At 49.8% G+C, this 17,413-nt stretch overlaps 1 protein-coding gene across 1 annotated transcript in view; it reads right to left on the bottom strand.

Annotated features, from left to right (window-relative positions):
* The window catches only part of LOC146788633 (putative cation-transporting ATPase 13A4), a 235,098-nt gene extending 217,887 nt beyond the window's left edge, over nucleotides 1-17,211 (bottom strand). The window contains exon 1 of the mRNA XM_085635818.1: nucleotides 17,122-17,211. Coding sequence (XP_085491944.1) covers nucleotides 17,122-17,178 — 57 coding nt within the window. The 5' untranslated portion in view covers nucleotides 17,179-17,211. The remainder of the gene's footprint in view (nucleotides 1-17,121) is intronic.
* Nucleotides 17,212-17,413: the final 202 nt, after the last annotated feature.

Below are 17,413 nucleotides of genomic sequence, written 5' to 3'. Positions count from 1 at the left end.
AAATATTGCACGTATTGCTGCCGATAAAGAATCTAATCTTGCAACTACTATTGAGTCCTGTGTGGTGGTGTTACTGGGCCTAGTACGAACATAGGAGAAAGACCTCCCCGAGGGGGCTTCTCAGCGGCGCTCGGCTATAAACTTTGCGGTAGGAAGGTGCCCGGACTAGTCTCCCCGACTACCCGGTGGGCCTCCCTCCAACAGTTACCCTACCAGGGCTCGATGGGGAGTGTGAGTGTTACCACCACTGTCACCAGCAGAGTGGGCACTGATGTTGTCAAAGGTTGTGTTAATGTACAAGGGCACGGCAGGATGAGTGAGTGTCACAACCACATACACCAGCAGAGGGGGCACTGGTGGTGTCAAAGGTTACGTTACTCTACAAGAGCTCGATGGTTAGTGTGTCACCACCACCTTCACCAGCTGAGTGGGCAACAATGTTGTCAAAGGTTGTGTTACTCTACAGTGGCTCGACGAGCAGTGTCAGTGTCACCTCACCCATCACCATTAGAGCGGGCACAAATGTTGTCAAAGGTTGTGTTACTCTAACAGGGCTAGATGGGCAGCATGAGTGTCACCACCACGTACACTAGAAGAGGAGAAGCCATGGTTGCCAAAGGGTGTGTTACTCTACAAAGGCTGGACGGTTAGCGTGGCACCACCACCTTCAACATTAGAGGGGGCACCAATGTTGTCAAAGGTTGTGATACCCGACCAGGGCTCAATGGGGAGTGTGAGTGTCACCACCACCTTCACCACTAGAGTGGTCTCCGATGTTGTCAAGGGTTGTGTTACTCCACAAGGGCTAGACGGACAGCATGTCACCACCACCTTCACCAGCAGAGTGGGCACCGATGTTGTCAAAGTTTGTGTTACTGTACAACGGCAGGGCATGCAGTGAGTGTCACAACCACCTTCACCAGCAGAGTGGGCAGCGATGTTGTCAAAGTTTGTGTTACTCTACGGTGGCTCAATGGGCGGTGTCAGTGTCACCTCACCCTTCACCATTAGAGTGGGCACTGATGTTGCCAAAGGTTCTGTTACTCTACAGTGGCTCGACGGGCAGTGTCAGTGTCACCTCACCCATCACCAATAGAGCGGGCACCATAGTAGTCAATAGTTGTGTTACTCTACAAGGGCTTGACGGGCAGTGTGAGTGTCGCCACCACGCACCCCAGCAGAGTGGGCATCGGTGTTTTCAAAGGTTTTACTCTTATTTACTTTGTATTTCCATCTTTCTGCTGCTGTAGGGTTTCCATCTTGATAATATCAAAATGGGGTAACCCAGTATCCCTCAGAACCTGGGCGGGTAATCAAAATATTACAAACGGTTCTGTCGGGTAAACAGTATTGCTTCAAGAAAAATCATCATTTTTATGCATATACGAACACACATGGAGACCATAAATAATTTTTCAAAAAGGCTTTATGAATTGCATCATTCATAAATAACTAATGGCAATGGCTGTCAAATGTAAAACATAGTTGTGACAAAGTGGCATGAAGTGACATAAAGTGCTCAGTGCTCTGGTGAAAAGTGCGTAATATATACAGTGTGATTTTTGCAGGATACGAATAATTTGCAAAGGTCAGTCTGAGCGAATGATCAAAACAAACTGCAAGTCGATTGAATCAGTCTTTTATGCAGAGTATTTAAACTGATCCTTCAATAAGTGTCGACGTTTCAACCCAAGATAGCGTGATTCGCTAGTCAAGGCGGGTCTTCATCAGGACAGGGATAGACAGCCAAATTAAGCAAACCAAATATTGCTTGAGGGGCGATGTGAAATGGAGAGGCAAAAGCAGTAGTATCCTGTTCTCCTTTGAAAATGCGTGAGTTCCGTTCAAATTTGGAACGAATCCGCGTAGGGGAATGATCGTCCTTTGCGGGAGCATAAACGAGATTCTGGTATTCAGACGGATGATTTACATCTAGTTTCTGCAATTAATGTGTGATCAGAAGCGCGCAGGCAAGCGTCCTGTCATCCGCAAAGGACGATCGACACTTATTGAAGGATCAGTTTAAATACTCTGCATAAAAGACTGATTCAATCGACTTGCAGTTTGTTTTGATCATTCGCTCAGACTGACCTTTGCAAATTATTCGTATCCTGCAAAAATCACACTGTATATATTACGCACTTTTCACCAGAGCACTGAGCACTTTATGTCACTTCATGCCACTTTGTCACAACTATGTTTTACATTTGACAGCCATTGCCATTAGTTATTTATGAATGATGCAATTCATAAAGCCTTTTTGAAAAATTATTTATGGTCTCCATGTGTGTTCGTATATGCATAAAAATGATGATTTTTCTTGAAGCAATACTGTTTACCCGACAGAACCGTTTGTAATATTTTGTAGGGTTTCCATCTAGCAAAGACTTCTGCTGCATGTCTCTCCCCTCGACCTTTGGGCCCTCCTCCATGCCTGTCCGTCCTTGATCGTCTGTGTGATTCTGGGCTTCCCCCTAACCCACTCTCTCTTGATCAAAAATTACTTTTTTTCTTTTGTCCTATTTTCCATTCTCACTTCTCTTTGGTTCTCTTCCCCAGACTCCAGGTCTTTGTGTTTCTTCTCTTCCTTCGCTCTGTCTCCGCGGGGGGAGGTTTGCTCACTCCCCCGCCCTCGAAAGCTTCCAGCACCCATTAATCTTTTATGGCGTGCTTCATGTCTCTTGATAAGGAATGCTTCCCACCTCGGGTGCGGCTGCGTCAGAGCGGGTGACACTTCTCCTCTCACTGCAAGCCTGGCAGAGGCGGAGCGGGGACCAGTCACTGCTCCTGGGCCCAATAATTCCTGCCTTCCTGCCTCTGTCTCTCACACTTCAGATTACTGTTTAACCTAATGGTTCAGCCTTGTAGATCCAATCACCACCACCATTCCAGCCAGCTTCCTTCCTCTAGTGCTGCGAGGCCATCTAGTGCCTTCTCAAGTCATTCACCTTTCTCAAACCTCGTCCTGATGAACATTCCTTGGTAAAGATTAACCTCTGGCTCTCAGATTCTGGCTTCCTGCTCTGATTCTTCCAGATCTGGCACCCACGCCCACTGTTGTACCATCCCAGCGGTCCTATGGCATGTAAATAATCCTCACACCACTGCTCACGCCCTCCTAGAAGACGGGCGACCCCCTCGGGGATGAATCAATAAATGAATCCCTTGTTACCCCTTGTTCTCTGAGGACAAGATTGATTAACATTTTGTGTGGAGGGTGCAGCAACCTTTGTTGCAGCCACAACACAAGATGTGTTTTGAGATTTACAAAGCCACCTAAAACCAAATTTGTGTGGGGTTGTAAAAAAAAAAAAAAGTAACGCATGCCAGCTCAAGGCATCAGGAGTTGTTACAATGGTGGAGCATTGACGTCCCTGTGCATCTACCGATGTGTTTGCACAGAACCCCAAATTTAGTAAAGTACGTAAACTTACATTTGCGCCAAAATCGTGCGTCTACCCAAGGCTGGCGAAGCGAGAAGAAATATCTTTAATTCCCTTTGTTACTTCCCCTTTGTATGTGTGCTGCATTCTGTAGCATACTAGAAAGAGAATTATGTCCAGGGCCAATGGAATTATGCGGCATGAAAATGATTATTATGTGGCGCAATATGGCACATTTTATGAGCGTAATAGTTTATAATATTGTCATTTTTACACTTGTTAACACTGCCTGGGCATTGGTTGCACCTTACTAGTACCAGTGTAATACAAAAGTATAGCAATAAGCAACAGAAAGGTGACCAGTCAAGGGGCCTTCGACTGCGCTGCAACACGCGTTGCTGAACTTTAGTCACTTTTGAACCGTTTGAGCTCAAAGCACATCTTGTTCTTGCTGACATCTGCAGATTACACAGCAGATGATGGATTACGCTGCAAATACGGCAAATCTATAATTATGCGAAAAACCCTGCGGCTGCACAGTCGCATAATTCCAGTGGGCCTGATTATGCCTCTAAGGACTGACTGACAACGCACCAAGGTGGGTTCATGTTCATGCAGCGCAGCGCAGCGCAGCAACTTGCCTAGTTGTGCTGCGTTGCGTGAACAGTTATTAAATCTGGACCTACTTTCTTTATCAACCTACTCATCAAATACTCACTATGCTTTGCTTCTTAAGACTTCTTACTCAAACCTGTCCTTGAAACCTGTATCCACTAACAGTAGGCGCTTCGAAGCCGGCCTTCAGTACAGAGCGCGGAAAATACGAGAAGCCCGGAGGGGGGGGGGGGGGGGGGGGGCAGGAGATGGGTGAATATGTGAGGGGGGTGGCGATGAGGCAATTACACTGAGAACCTCTTCTGTTAGTGTTGAAAAAACTTCCCATTTTGTTAAAACCATTCCCATTATCAAGAAAACCAGCACGTGCCCCGCCCCAGCCCACCTACCTTCCCTATTACTTTCTTCCAGCCCCTCACATCTCTTAAAAGATCCCACTTTCTTTCTCACTGTCCTCCTTCCTTGGTTCCTTCTGGCACGCCTCTCCTACAACGCGTGTGGGAACTCATCTGATCAACGACACACAACTCATGTGTAGGTTGTGCAAGAGGTGGTCGTCACTGTCCCACAAACCTTAAACCACCAATCCCCAGAGAGCGGCACTGGGTCAGCCACCAATAGCGTTTGCTTGATCTAACTCTCATTGGTGCACGTCCATTGGCTGCTACAGCTGTCATTCATGACACATGGGACCTGCTCTCACAAAGCCAGGCCAACTCACCTGCAGATGCCGAGTTCCAATTTTCAATTCAAACAGTAGCGGGAAGCCAAGGATCACTGGTCATGCTAGAAGATCTCAATTGTTTTATGTGTGTTTGTGCACAAATGCAGGTCCATGTATACATTCATACCATACCCTGGTGCACTCTCTCTCTCTCTCTCTCTCTCTCTCTCTCTCTCTCTCTCTCATTCTCTTTCACAAACAAGCACATACACACACACACACACATACATGTATACATATATGCCATACCCTGGTGCACTCATTCTCTCTCTCGCTCTCTCTCTCTCTCTCTCTCTCTCTCTCTCTCTCTCTCGCTCTCTCTCTCTCTCTCTCTCTCTCTCTCACAAACGTGCATGCACACACATAAAAACAGACACACATACATGTATAAATGCATATCATACCCTGATGCAGTCATGCTATCTCTCTATCTCTCTCTCTCTCTTTCTCTCTGTCTCTCATTCTCTCTCTCTATTTCTTTCTCTCTTTCTCTTTCTCTCTCTCTCATTCTCTCTCTCTCACAAATGTGCATGCACACTGTTGGACTTGGCCCTTTTCCCCGGAAATATTTCGCTTTTATGGGAAACCACATGTTATATAAATGCAAATATTGAATGCTGTGCGATGGTGTACGCAGACTGAGTTTCCAAATTTTACTTTTAAAATGGATGCCATGGCTGTGTGGTTGTGCCGTCTGACTGAGCTGGGTTAACAGTCTAGTTGTTATTTCCCAGCAACCCCAGCTTTTGGAGGGAAGCCTGGCACCCAGGTTGCTCTACCCCTCCCCCTGTGCCAGTTAGAACCAGTTTCCCCAGACGCTTCTAGAACCTTCTGGCACTGTCTGGAAGGTGGGGTGAGGGGCGTATAAAGGGCGGAGCTGGGCTGCCATGTGCTCAGTCAGAGGGTGGACCTGAGAGAGAGGGGACCTGCTGCCAGGGGTTACCGCCACATGGGCCTGTGTGCTGGGCCCTGAGCCTACCTCCCCCCCTCTACTGTCCCCAGGGCGAGGGAAAGCTATAGTTGGGGCAACGCAAACCTGGAGAAGCCTACGCAGGAGTTTTAGGCGGTAGGGCTTAGTCAGGGACCTACACCACTGGGAGTGACAGGGCTTAGGCACTGCCTTTTAAGCTGAGTGAGGGATCCTGAACTAACCCACTGATCTGGCCCGGCGGGAGGATAACCCAGGGACGACCTGCAGAGACTAATTAGTCCGTCTTCAGCCACCAACTCAACCCCCCCTCAAAGAAACCCTCAACCAAGGGAGGCAGGAACCAGCAAGCGCCTCGTGGGACCCTGACTGCATCCCCTGCGGAAGGAGAGCGCTATATTCAAGTTGCTGGGGGTAGGAGAGCGCTATATTCGGTGGGCGCTATACGTTAAGTGACTGTGTTCTGCTGGTGGGCGCTGCATTTCAATTCCCCTGTGCTGTAGCGATATTTCTGGCATATGGAAACCAGCGGGAGCCCACCCCATGGTTCTGGCACCTTTGAGATTATTTAAATTGGCGCGGGAGCCCACCCCGGGTGATTCCGCCTTTAGCGGGTGCCTACCCCACTTTATGCTTGTGGAAGTAGCGGGAACCCACCCCGCGTGTGTGCGCACTGGTGCCGATTAAAATTAAAGCGGGTGCCCACCCCGCAACATGGTGCTTATTGAAGTCAGCGGGAGCCCACCCCGCACTTCAAAACTGACAAAGAATCACCGCCGCCGGCCCGAGTCCCGGCGCACCTAAAGAGGGTGCGGAGAATCACCGCCGCTGGCCTGGGAAGCACAGAAGCGCCGCGCGGGCTTCCCCGTGACGTCAGGGGAGCCACGCAGCGATTGGTACTGGCTGGAGCACCGCCAGGAAGTCCCGCCTCGCTGTGCTGGCGCCTAGTCTGCTGACCGGTGAGGAGAGAAGCCAGGTGGGAGCCTACCCCGCGCTGGCCCAGCAGCCCCCGAAGACGTCTGCAGTCTCGCGGAGGCTGCCTCGAAGTCCCGGGTCCCAGGAGGGGGCCCGGGTGAAACCAGGAACCCGGAGGCAGCGGAAGTGCTGGTGAGTGTCGGTGGGGCTCCCGTTGTTCAGGGAGAGCCCCGCAAGCCGTGCCTGAAAGTCCCGAGTCCCAGGAGGGGGCTCGGGTGAAGTTTGGTGGGGTGCTGATGTTGGCGGGGCTCCCCGTGAGCAGAGGAGAGCCCCGTGTGAAGCCTGCACCGCCCGGAGCCTGCCCCAAGAGTCCCGGTGAGTGAGGGCCTCAGTGGGGGACTGTGGATGAAGGAGGGGGGGTAGCGGGGCACAGTGTCGGTGCCCGCCCACATCGGGCCTTCCCCAGGGGCACCGGAAGTGTCCGTGATGGCTTGGGTGTTCCTCAGCTGCCCCACTTGACTGCGGGCAGCTGCAACGGGCCAGCATAATTGGCTAGAAGACCCTGGAGGGCAGACTCCCCTACAGACAGGGCCACAGGGCCCCAGGGGCGATGCCGCAGTGGCGGGTCGCTGCAACGACTAAGGCCTTTTTGAACCTCGGGCCCAGAAGAGGGGCCCCCACACTCCCAGTTGGCCAGGACTGACTCACCTTGACTCAACTGCACCGCCGGACAGTGGGCAGTTGCAACCATTGAGCATTTGTTGTAGATGGTACTAGATGTTGCCTGTTCTGCCAATACTATGCATAGTGTATTTTCATGCCTCGCGATGTGGCCTTTAGGCTTATGATCTATGCCCCATTATAACAGGAGTGTGTCCTGTGTAGTCAGGCTGGTGCTTGCCAAATGTCCGTGATGCTCCAGGATTGTGGGATAACATATATTGATGCCCAGATGTATTGTTGTGACCCTGTGTGACCCCTATGCACATTGTTGGAGGTGTGATAGGTCTCCCCTGCTGCTGATTAGTACCTAATGCTTTTCCCTAAGGGGGGGGCCCAGCTGATACGAGCGTGCCTAATGTGGTATTCCTGCGGGTATGATGCACAATGCGTTCTTATGTCCTAAGGTTAGGCGTTTACACTGATGGTGCTGCCTCATGCTAATGCGCCTGATACCCACTGTAAATGAGGTTTTCTAATGTTATGCAACATACGTTTCACAGGCTCTGTGCCTAATGCTAATGTGATTTATGCCCCTGGTTAGGCCTTATGATAATGCTGTGGTGCTAATGATGCTGCAGTCATGCTGATAATGTTCCTCCCCTAAGGCTACAGCGTTGGTGTTCTGCATGACGTGTTCCTCATTCGAAGTAAGCCGAATGTTCATATATTTATGCCCCCAGGTGGATGCCTAATGTTGTCCCCTTACAGCTTTTCTGCCTCGGGGGCGTGCATGCCGTTTACACTTATGGTGATGTCATGATGTTTTATTACAGGTGTTCCAGCCTAATGCTTAATGTTATACCCTGATGTGTTTTATTGCAGGATTGAGGCCGATGGACTGTACCTTTATTCCTCACGTACATTCATTCTATCTGTATGTCGCAAAGGTTCCGGCAGGGGCCCCATTGGCCCTGCCATGTATATAATTCCCCCCTGTAAATTTTGACCGGGCGCCAGTTGGCGCAGTATAGAGATTACCAAAAATACCTTGTGTTTCTATAATACAACAGTTATTCTTAAACAAACTTGTGTAGAGTCTCTTTTTGTAGTGTGCCTGGTGTGTCGCCTGTGTGTACTGCGTGGATGCTTTACACATTTCCTCCAGAGTTTGGCCCACCCGCTCTGCACCACGCTACCCGTTTCCAACACACACACACACACAGACACACGTACATGTATGCATGCATATCGTGCCCTGATGCAGTCATTCTCTCTCTCTCTCTCTCTCTCTCTCTCTCTCTCTCTCTTTCTCTCGCTCTCTCTCTTTCTCTCTCACACACACACACACACGCACACATGTACAGGTACATGTATACATGCATACCATCCCCTAATACATTAATTTCCTCTCTCTCTCACACACTCACATACATATACAGGTGCATACATCCATGCATGCACTCATTCGCTCACTCTCTCTCACACACACACACACACACACACACATACAGGTACATGTATACCATACCCTGATGCATTCATTTCCTCTCTCTTTCTCTCTCTCTCTCTCTCTCTCTCTCTCTCTCTCTCTCTCTCTCTCTCTGAAGCGCATACACATGCAGGTGCATGTATACATGCATACCATACCCTGGCACATTCATTTGCTCTCTCTCCCATAAACACACAAGCACACACGCACACACACGCACACATACAGGTACACACATACCATAGCCTGATGCATTCATTTGCTCTCTCTCTATCTCTCTCACCCACACACACACATACACATATAGATGCATGTATACATGCATACCATACCTTTATGCATTAATTTACTCTCTCTCACACACACACACACAAACAGATACAGACACATGTATACATGCATACCATTTACTATGATACACTGATGCACTCACTGGACCTCTCTCTCATTCTCAAACACACATACAGACACAAACAAACACACATATAGGCGCATGTATACATGCATATGATACCAAGATTCAATCATTCTCTCTCTATCTCATACACACACGCACAGGTGACACATATAGGTGCATGCATACATGCATACCATACACTGATGCACTCATTTACACTCCCTCTGTCTAACACACACAAGGGCACATGCAAACACTGGTGGGTGCAGGTTGAATACATGGATGTATTCCTGGCAGTGTTGGTGTATACAATACAGCCAGGGGTGCATAGTCGATAAAGGTGAGGTGCATGAGTGTGCTTGTATAGCACAATTGATGCAAGTGTGAGTGGATGGATGAATGATTGTGTGTGGGTGCATGACATGTGCTTGGGCATGGTGAATGAGGAATGCATGAAGATGGTTGGATGCATGTCACTGGGATTTGAGATTATATTTTAACCAAACCAGCTCACACTCAGACTAATTCCATCTTTAGGGCCTGCTTGAGTGCAGTTGCTTCTGGGCATGATTTGCATAATTTCAGGTTTTTTTATATTATGCTTGTTATGTAAAAAAATCAAAATGACACCATTACGCTTTGTTGCATATTCACGCTGCAGTTCGTGGTATAAATATAGGGCTCAATTCACAAAGGAAATCTGAGACAAAACTCCAAGTTTATGACTATTCATAGAGGTCATTTACGAGTCATATCTTTACGTCCGCAGTCGGGCCAGAATCTCTGGCTCAAGTCATACTCTCCGGCTGAAGCCATTCGTTTGCGCAGGAAAAAGGGTGTGGCCAGACACTGCATCACATCACAGAAGTTTGCTCCTTTGCATCATGGTACATGCAGTCCAAAATTTGTGATCCCCTCAGTGTTGACTGTAGTGTTACACAACACTGAGGGGCCGATTCACAGAACTAATTTAAGACATAATCCTAAACTTACTACTTTTGGTATTCACAGAAGTTAGGATTTTGTCTTAAGTTTGTCTTAAGACAAACTTAAGACAGACTTAAGACAGTCTTAAAACAGACTTAAGACAGTCTTAAGACAGACTTAAGACAAACTTAAGAAAGACTTAAGACAGACTTAAGACAAACTTACGACAAAATCCTAACTTAAGTCTTTCTTAAGTCTGTCTTAAGTCTGTCTTAAGTTTGTCTTAAGTCTGTCTTAAGACTGTCTTAAGTCTGTCTTAAGACTGTCTTAAGTCTGTCTTAAGTTTGTTTTAAGATAAACTTAAGACAAAATCCTAACTTCTGTGAATACCAAAAGTAGTAAGTTTAGGATTTTGTCTTAAGTTAGTTCTGTGAATCGGGCCCGGCGTGTTGACTGTAGTGTTACACCACACTCAGGGCCACATTTATGAAAACTGTTGCATCGCTGCATGAAAACAGCAATGCAACAGTTTTCACTGCACCCTCCTTGCGACACGATGGATGCGCAGTATGTAATGTACGGCGCTCCATGTCGCAAGCAGTTACAGATACGTTAGTGTTTCTAATGTGTCTAATACCTCTCACTGTTATAGGAGGCTGTGAGACTTTCACTGGCAGAGGGGGCTGTGAGACTTTCCCTGGTAGAGCGGGCTGTGAGACCCTCACTGATAGAGGGAGCACTGCGACCCTCATTGGCAGAGGGGGCTGTGAGACACTCACTGGTAGAAGGGGCTATGAAACCCTTACTAGTAGGGGGGTTGTGACTCTGTCACTGGTAGAGGGGGCTGTGAGACGCCCACTGATCGAGGGGGCTGTGAGACCGTCACTGGTAAAGGGGGCTGTGAGACCCTCACTGGTAGAGGAGCTGTGATACTTTCACTGGTAGGGGGCTGTGAGACTCTCATTGGCAGAGGGGGCTGTGAAACCCTCACTGGTAGAGGGGTGGTTGCTAGACTCTCACTGGTAGAGGGGGCTGTGAGACGCCCACTGATCGAGGGGGCTGTGAGACTCTCACTGGCAGAGGGGGCTGTGAAACCCTCACTGGTAGAGGGGGGGTTGCTAGACTCTCACTGGTAGAGGGGGCTGTGAGACTCGCACTGGCAGAGAGGGCTGTGAAACCCTCACTGGTAGAGGGGGGGGTTGCAAGACTCTCACTGGTAGAGGGGGCTGTGAGACCCTCACTGGTAGAGGGGGCTGTGAGACTTTCCCTGGTAGAGCGGGCTGTGAGACCCTCACTGATAGAGGGAGCTCTGCGACCCTCATTGGCAGAGGGGGCTGTGAGACACTCACTGGTAGAAGGGGCTATGAAACCCTTACTGGTAGGGGGGTTGTGACTCTGTCACTGGTAGAGGGGGCTGTGAGACGCCCACTGATCGAGGGGGCTGTGAGACCGTCACTGGTAAAGGGGGCTGTGAGACCCTCACTGGTAGAGGAGCTGTGATACTTTCACTGGTAGGGGGGCTGTGAGACTCTCACTGGCAGAGGGGGCTGTGAAACCCTCACTGGTAGAGGGGTGGTTGCTAGACTCTCACTGGTAGAGGGGGCTGTGAGACCCTCACTGGTAGAGGAGCTGTGATACTTTCACTCGTAGGGGGGCTGTGAGACTCTCACTGGCAGAGGGGGCTGTGAAACCCTCACTGGTAGAGGGGGGGTTGCTAGACTCTCACTGGTAAAGGGGGCTGTGAGACCCTCACTGGTAGAGGGGGCTGTGAAACCCTCACTGGTAGAGGGGGGGGTTGCAAGACTCTCACTGGTAGAGGGGGCTGTGAGACTCTCAGTCTAAGGTGAGCTGGTGCTTTCCGGTGCTAAGCACCAGCACTTAATTGGTTTCCGGTGCTCGGCACCAGCACCTAATTGTCAACACCACACTTAGGGCAGTCTGCCACAAGGTGGCGCTGCTCATGTAATTTAGAGATGAGCAGAACGGTTGTTTATGAATACAATATACATTAAATTTACTAATCCCTGCCTCCCCAGCCTTTTATTTAGCTTTGGGACCTGGAATAATCTGAACTGTTGCATTTACATGCGAGAGAGATGGGTAGTAGTTGTTTTGGCATCACTGACAAGGGCGATGGGTGGTGCACGCTGCAGTGGCCTCCTGGTCAGAGCCCTGGCACTTAATATTTTACAAATTAAGAACTGCTCTCATTGGTAGAGGGGGTTGTGAGGCTCTCACTGGTAGTGGGGGCTGTGAGGCTCTCTCTGGTCGAGGGAGATATGAGACTCACTCTGATAGAGGGGGCTGTGAGACCCTCACTGGCAGAGGGTGCTGTGAGGCTCTCATTGAGGCTCTCACTGGTAGAGGGTGCTGTGAGGCTCTCACTGGTCGAGGGAGATATGAGACTCACTCTGATAGAGGGGGAGTGAGGCCCTCACTGGCAGAGGGTGCTGTGAGGCCCTCACTGGCAGAGGGTGCTGTGAGGCTCTCACTGGTAGAGGGGTCTGTGGTGATCAGTCATATTCGGGTCTCACTGTTTCTAAACTTTGGTGCTGGACATTGGACACCCAAAAAGTCAGTGCTCCTCTGAGACTCAGTAATCTTGGGTCAGTGCTTCTCTGAACCTCAGTTCTCTTGGGCCAGTGCTCCTCTGGGCTCAGTCCTTGGGCCAGTGCTCCTTTGGGCCTCCGTCCTCTTGGGTCAGTGCTCCTCTGGACCTCAGTCCTCTTGGGTCAGTGCTCCTTTGGGCCTCAGTCCTCTTGGGTCAGTGCTCCTCTGGACCTCAGTCCTCTTGGGTCAGTGCTCCTCTGAGCCTCAGTACTTGAGCCAGTGTTCCTCTAGTCTCAGTATTCTTGGTCAGTGCGCCTCTGGGCCTCAGTCCTCGGATCAGTGCTCCCTTGTAATTCAGTCCTCCTGGGTCAGTACTCCTCTGGGCCCCACTCCTCTTGGGTAAGTGCTCCTCTGAGCCTCAGTCCTCTTGGGTCAGTGCTCCTCTGAGACTCAGTCCTCTTGGGTCAGTGCTCCTCTGAGCCTCAGTCCTCTTGGGTCAGTGCTCCTCTGAGACTCAGTCCTCTTGGGTCAGTGCTCCTCTGAGACTCAGTCCTCTTGGGTCAGTGCTCCTCTGAGACTCAGTCCTCTTGGGTCAGTGCTCCTCTGAGACTCAGTCCTCTTGGGTCAGTGCTCCACTGAGCCTCAGTACTTGAGCCAGTGTTCCTCTGCATCTCAGTACTCTTAGGTCAGTGCTCCCCTGAACCTCAGTTCTCTTGGGCCAGTGCTCCTCTGGGCTCAGTCCTTGGGTCAGTACCCCTTTGGGCCTCAGTCCTCTTGGGTCAGTGCTCCTCTGAACCTCAGTCCTCTTGGGTCAGTGCTCCTCTGTGCCTCAGTACTTGAGCTAGTGTTCCTCTAGTCTCAGTACTCTTGGTCAGTGCTCCTCTGGGCCTCAGATCAGTGCTCCCTTGTAATTCAGTCCTCCTGGGTCAGTGCGCCTCTGGGCCCCACTCCTCTTGTATCAGTGCGCTTCCGAGCCTCACTCCTCTTGTATCAGTGCGCTTCCGAGCCTCACTCCTCTTGGGTCAGTGCTCCTCTGAACCTCAGTCCTCTTTGGTCTGTGCTCCTATGAGCATCAGTACTTAAGTCAGTGTTCATCTGCGTCTCAGTACTCTTGGGTCAGTGCTCCCCTGAACCTTAGTTCTCTTGGGCCTTAGTCCTTGTGTCAGTGCTCCTCTTAGCCTTAGTCCTTGAGTCAGTGCTCCTCTGGGCCTCATTTCTTGGGTTAGTGCTCCCTTGAACCTCAGTCCTCTTGAGTCAGTGCTTCGCTGATAGTCAGTCCTTGGGTCAGTGCTCCTCTGAGCCACAGTCCTTGGGTCAGTGCTCCTCTTAGCCTCAGTCCACCTAAGTCAGTGTTCATCTGAGCATCAGTCCTCTTGGGTCAGTGTGCCGCTTAGTTTCAGTCCTCATGTCAGCGCTCCCCTGAAACTCAGTCCTCTTGGGTCAGTGCTCCTCCGAACCTCAGTTCTCATGGGGCAGTGCTCTTTCTGAGCTTCAGTCCTCTTCTGTCAGTGCTCCTCTGAGCCTCAGTCCTCTAGGGTCAGTGCTGCTCCGGGCCTCAGTCCTCTAGGGTCAGTGCTGCTCCGGGCCTCACTCCTCTTGGGTCAGTGCTGCTGTGGGCCTCACTCCTCTTGGGTCAGTGCTCCACTGAGCCTCAGTCCTCTTGGGTCAGTGCTCCTCTGAGCCTAACTCCCCCCTTAGTCTATTTCCTACCTACATTGCCCACTGTCTGCCTCTGACAGAATGCTGAGGTGCAGCTACAATCAAATGATCCCATAGGATGGACTATCTCCCAGCCTGATGTAGGAGCGCCAAACTGAATACTACAGTCAAATGACCCCGGAGGATGGAGTATCCCCCAGCCTGATGAGGGAGCGCCAAACTGAATACTACAATCAAATGACCCCAGAGGATGGAGTATCTCCCAGCCTGATGAGTGAGCGCCAAACTGAATACTGCAATCAAATGATCCCAGAGGATGGATTATATCCCACCCTGATGTGTGAGTGATAAATTGAATACTACAATCATATGACCCCAGAGGATGGAGTATCTCCCAGCCTGGTGTGTGAGCGCCACACTGAATACTACAATCAAATGAACCCAGAGAATAGACTATCTCCCAGCCTGATGAGTAAGTGTCACACTGAATACTACATTCAAATGAGCCCAGAGAATGGAGTATCTAACAGCCTGATAAGTGAGCGCCATACTGAATACTACAATCAAATGATCCCAGAGGACGGACCATCTCCCAGCCTGATGAGTGAGCACTACACTGAATACTACAATCAAAGGACCCCAGAGGATGACTACCTCCCAGCCTGGTGTGTGAGCACCAAACTGAATACTACAATCAAACGACCCCAGAGGATGGATTATCTCCCAGCCTGATGAGGGACCGCCAAACTCAATCCTACAATCAAATGACCCCAGAGGATGGAGTATCTCCCAGCCTGATGTGTGAGTGCTAAACTGAATACTACAATTAAATTATCCCAGAGGATGGAGTATCTACCAGCCTGATGAGTGAGTGGCAAACTGAATACTACAATCAAATGACCCCAGAGGATGGAGTATCTCCCAGCCTGATGAGTGAGCGCTACACGGAATACCACAATTAAATGATCGCAGAGGATGGAGTATCTACCAGCCTGATGAGTGAGTGCCAAAATGAATACTACAATCTAAGGACCCCAGAGGATGGACTATCTCCCAGCCTGATGTGTGAGCACTACACTGAATACTACAATTAAATGATCCCAGAGGATGGAGTATCTACCAGCCTGATGAGTGAGTGCCAAACTGAATACTACATTAAAATGACCCCAGAGGATGGACTATCTCCCAGCCTGGTGTGTGAGCGCCAAACTTTATACTACAATAAAATGACCCCAGAGGATGGACTATCTCCCAGCCTGATGTGTGAGCGCCACACTGAATACTACAATTAAATTATCCCAGAGGATGGGGTATCTACCAGCCTGATGAGTGAGCGCCAAACTGAATACTACAATCAAACGACCCCAGAGGATGGACTATATCCCAGCCTGGTGTGTGAGCGCCAAACTGAATACTACAATCAAACGACCCCAGATGATGGACTATCTCCCAGCCTGATGAGTGAGTGCCACACTGAATACTACATTCAAATGATCCCAGAGAATGGAGTATCTCCCAGCCTGATGAGTGAGCGCCACACTGAATACTACAATCAAATGATCCCAGAGGATGGACTATCTCCCAGCCTGATGAGTGAGCCTCAAACTGAATACTACAATCAAAGGACCCCAGAGGACGGACTATCTCCCAGCCTGGTGTGTGAGCGCCAAACTGAATACTACAATCAAACGACCCCCGGGGATGGACTATCTCCCAGCCTGATGAGTGAGTGCCAAACTGAATACTGCAATCAAATGATCCCATAGGATGGACTATCTCCCAGCCTGATGTAGGAGCGCCAAACTGAATACTACATTCAAATGATCCCAGAGAATGGAGTATCTCCCAGCCTGATGAGTGAGCGCCACACTGAATACTACAATCAAATGATCCCAGAGGATGGACTATCTCCCAGCCTGATGAGTGAGCCTCAAACTGAATACTACAATCAAAGGACCCCAGAGGACGGACTATCTCCCAGCCTGGTGTGTGAGCGCCAAACTGAATACTACAATCAAACGACCCCAGAGGATGGACTATCTCCCAGCCTGATGTGTGAGCACTACACTGAATACTACAATTAAATGATCCCAGAGGATGGAGTATCTACCAGCCTGATGAGTGAGTGCCAAACTGAATACTACATTAAAACGACCCCAGAGGATGGACTATCTCCCAGCCTGGTGTGTGAGCGCCAAACTGAATACTACAATAAAATGACCCCAGAGGATGGACTATCTCCCAGCCTGATGAGTGAGCGCCAAACTGAATACTACAATCAAATGATCCCAGAGAATGGAGTATCTCCCAGCCTGATGAGTGAGCCTCAAACTGAATACTACAATCAAAGGACCCCAGAGGACGGACTATCTCCCAGCCTGATGAGTGAGCGCCAAACTGAATACTACATTCAAATGATCCCAGAGAATGGAGTATCTCCCAGCCTGATGAGTGAGCGCCAAACTGAATACTACATTCAAATGATCCCAGAGGATGGACTATCTCCCAGCCTGGTGTGTGAGCGCTACACTGAATACTACAATCAAACGACCCCAGAGGATGGACTATCTCCCAGCCTGATGAGTGAGCGCCAAACTGAATACTACACTCAAATGACCCCAGAGGATGGACTATCTCCCAGCCTGATGTCTGCGCATCAAACTGAATACTACAATTCCATGAAGTAAATGTCCAGGCTGCTGCTTTAAGTCCATCACATATATACATGTTTCACATAATCTGAGCAAATGATGCATTAGAGAAGTTATGCCATCTGCACAAGACAGACGGGGGGATTGTGGGAAACAGGTACAGGAAACGAGGACTTGATTCCACAGTGTGGGCTGAAAAGGAGTGATTGAGGGCTCTTACCATCTCGTTCTCTTCTCCTTCATTGATGATTGCCCGGTGCTTGTCTTTCTCCTCCATGGCTGCTTTCTCTTGTTCACTGCGGTCAGTCTGCTTCCTCTGTGTGCCAGGAGCTCAGGCTCTCAGGCCAGCAGCAGGTGCACAGACACACAGATGCCCAGCTGTGGGTATTTGGAGCTCAGGCCAGCAGCAGGTGCACAGACACACACCTGTGGGTATCCGGAGTCCAGACTCACAGGCCAGCAGCAGGTGCACAGACACACAGCTGTGGGTATCTGGAGCTCAGGTCAGACTC

The sequence above is a fragment of the Triturus cristatus genome, chromosome 11 (genome assembly GCF_964204655.1).
Source record: "Triturus cristatus chromosome 11, aTriCri1.1, whole genome shotgun sequence".
NCBI lineage: Eukaryota > Metazoa > Chordata > Amphibia > Caudata > Salamandridae > Triturus > Triturus cristatus.
This window is presented reverse-complemented; position numbering and strand designations above follow the sequence as displayed.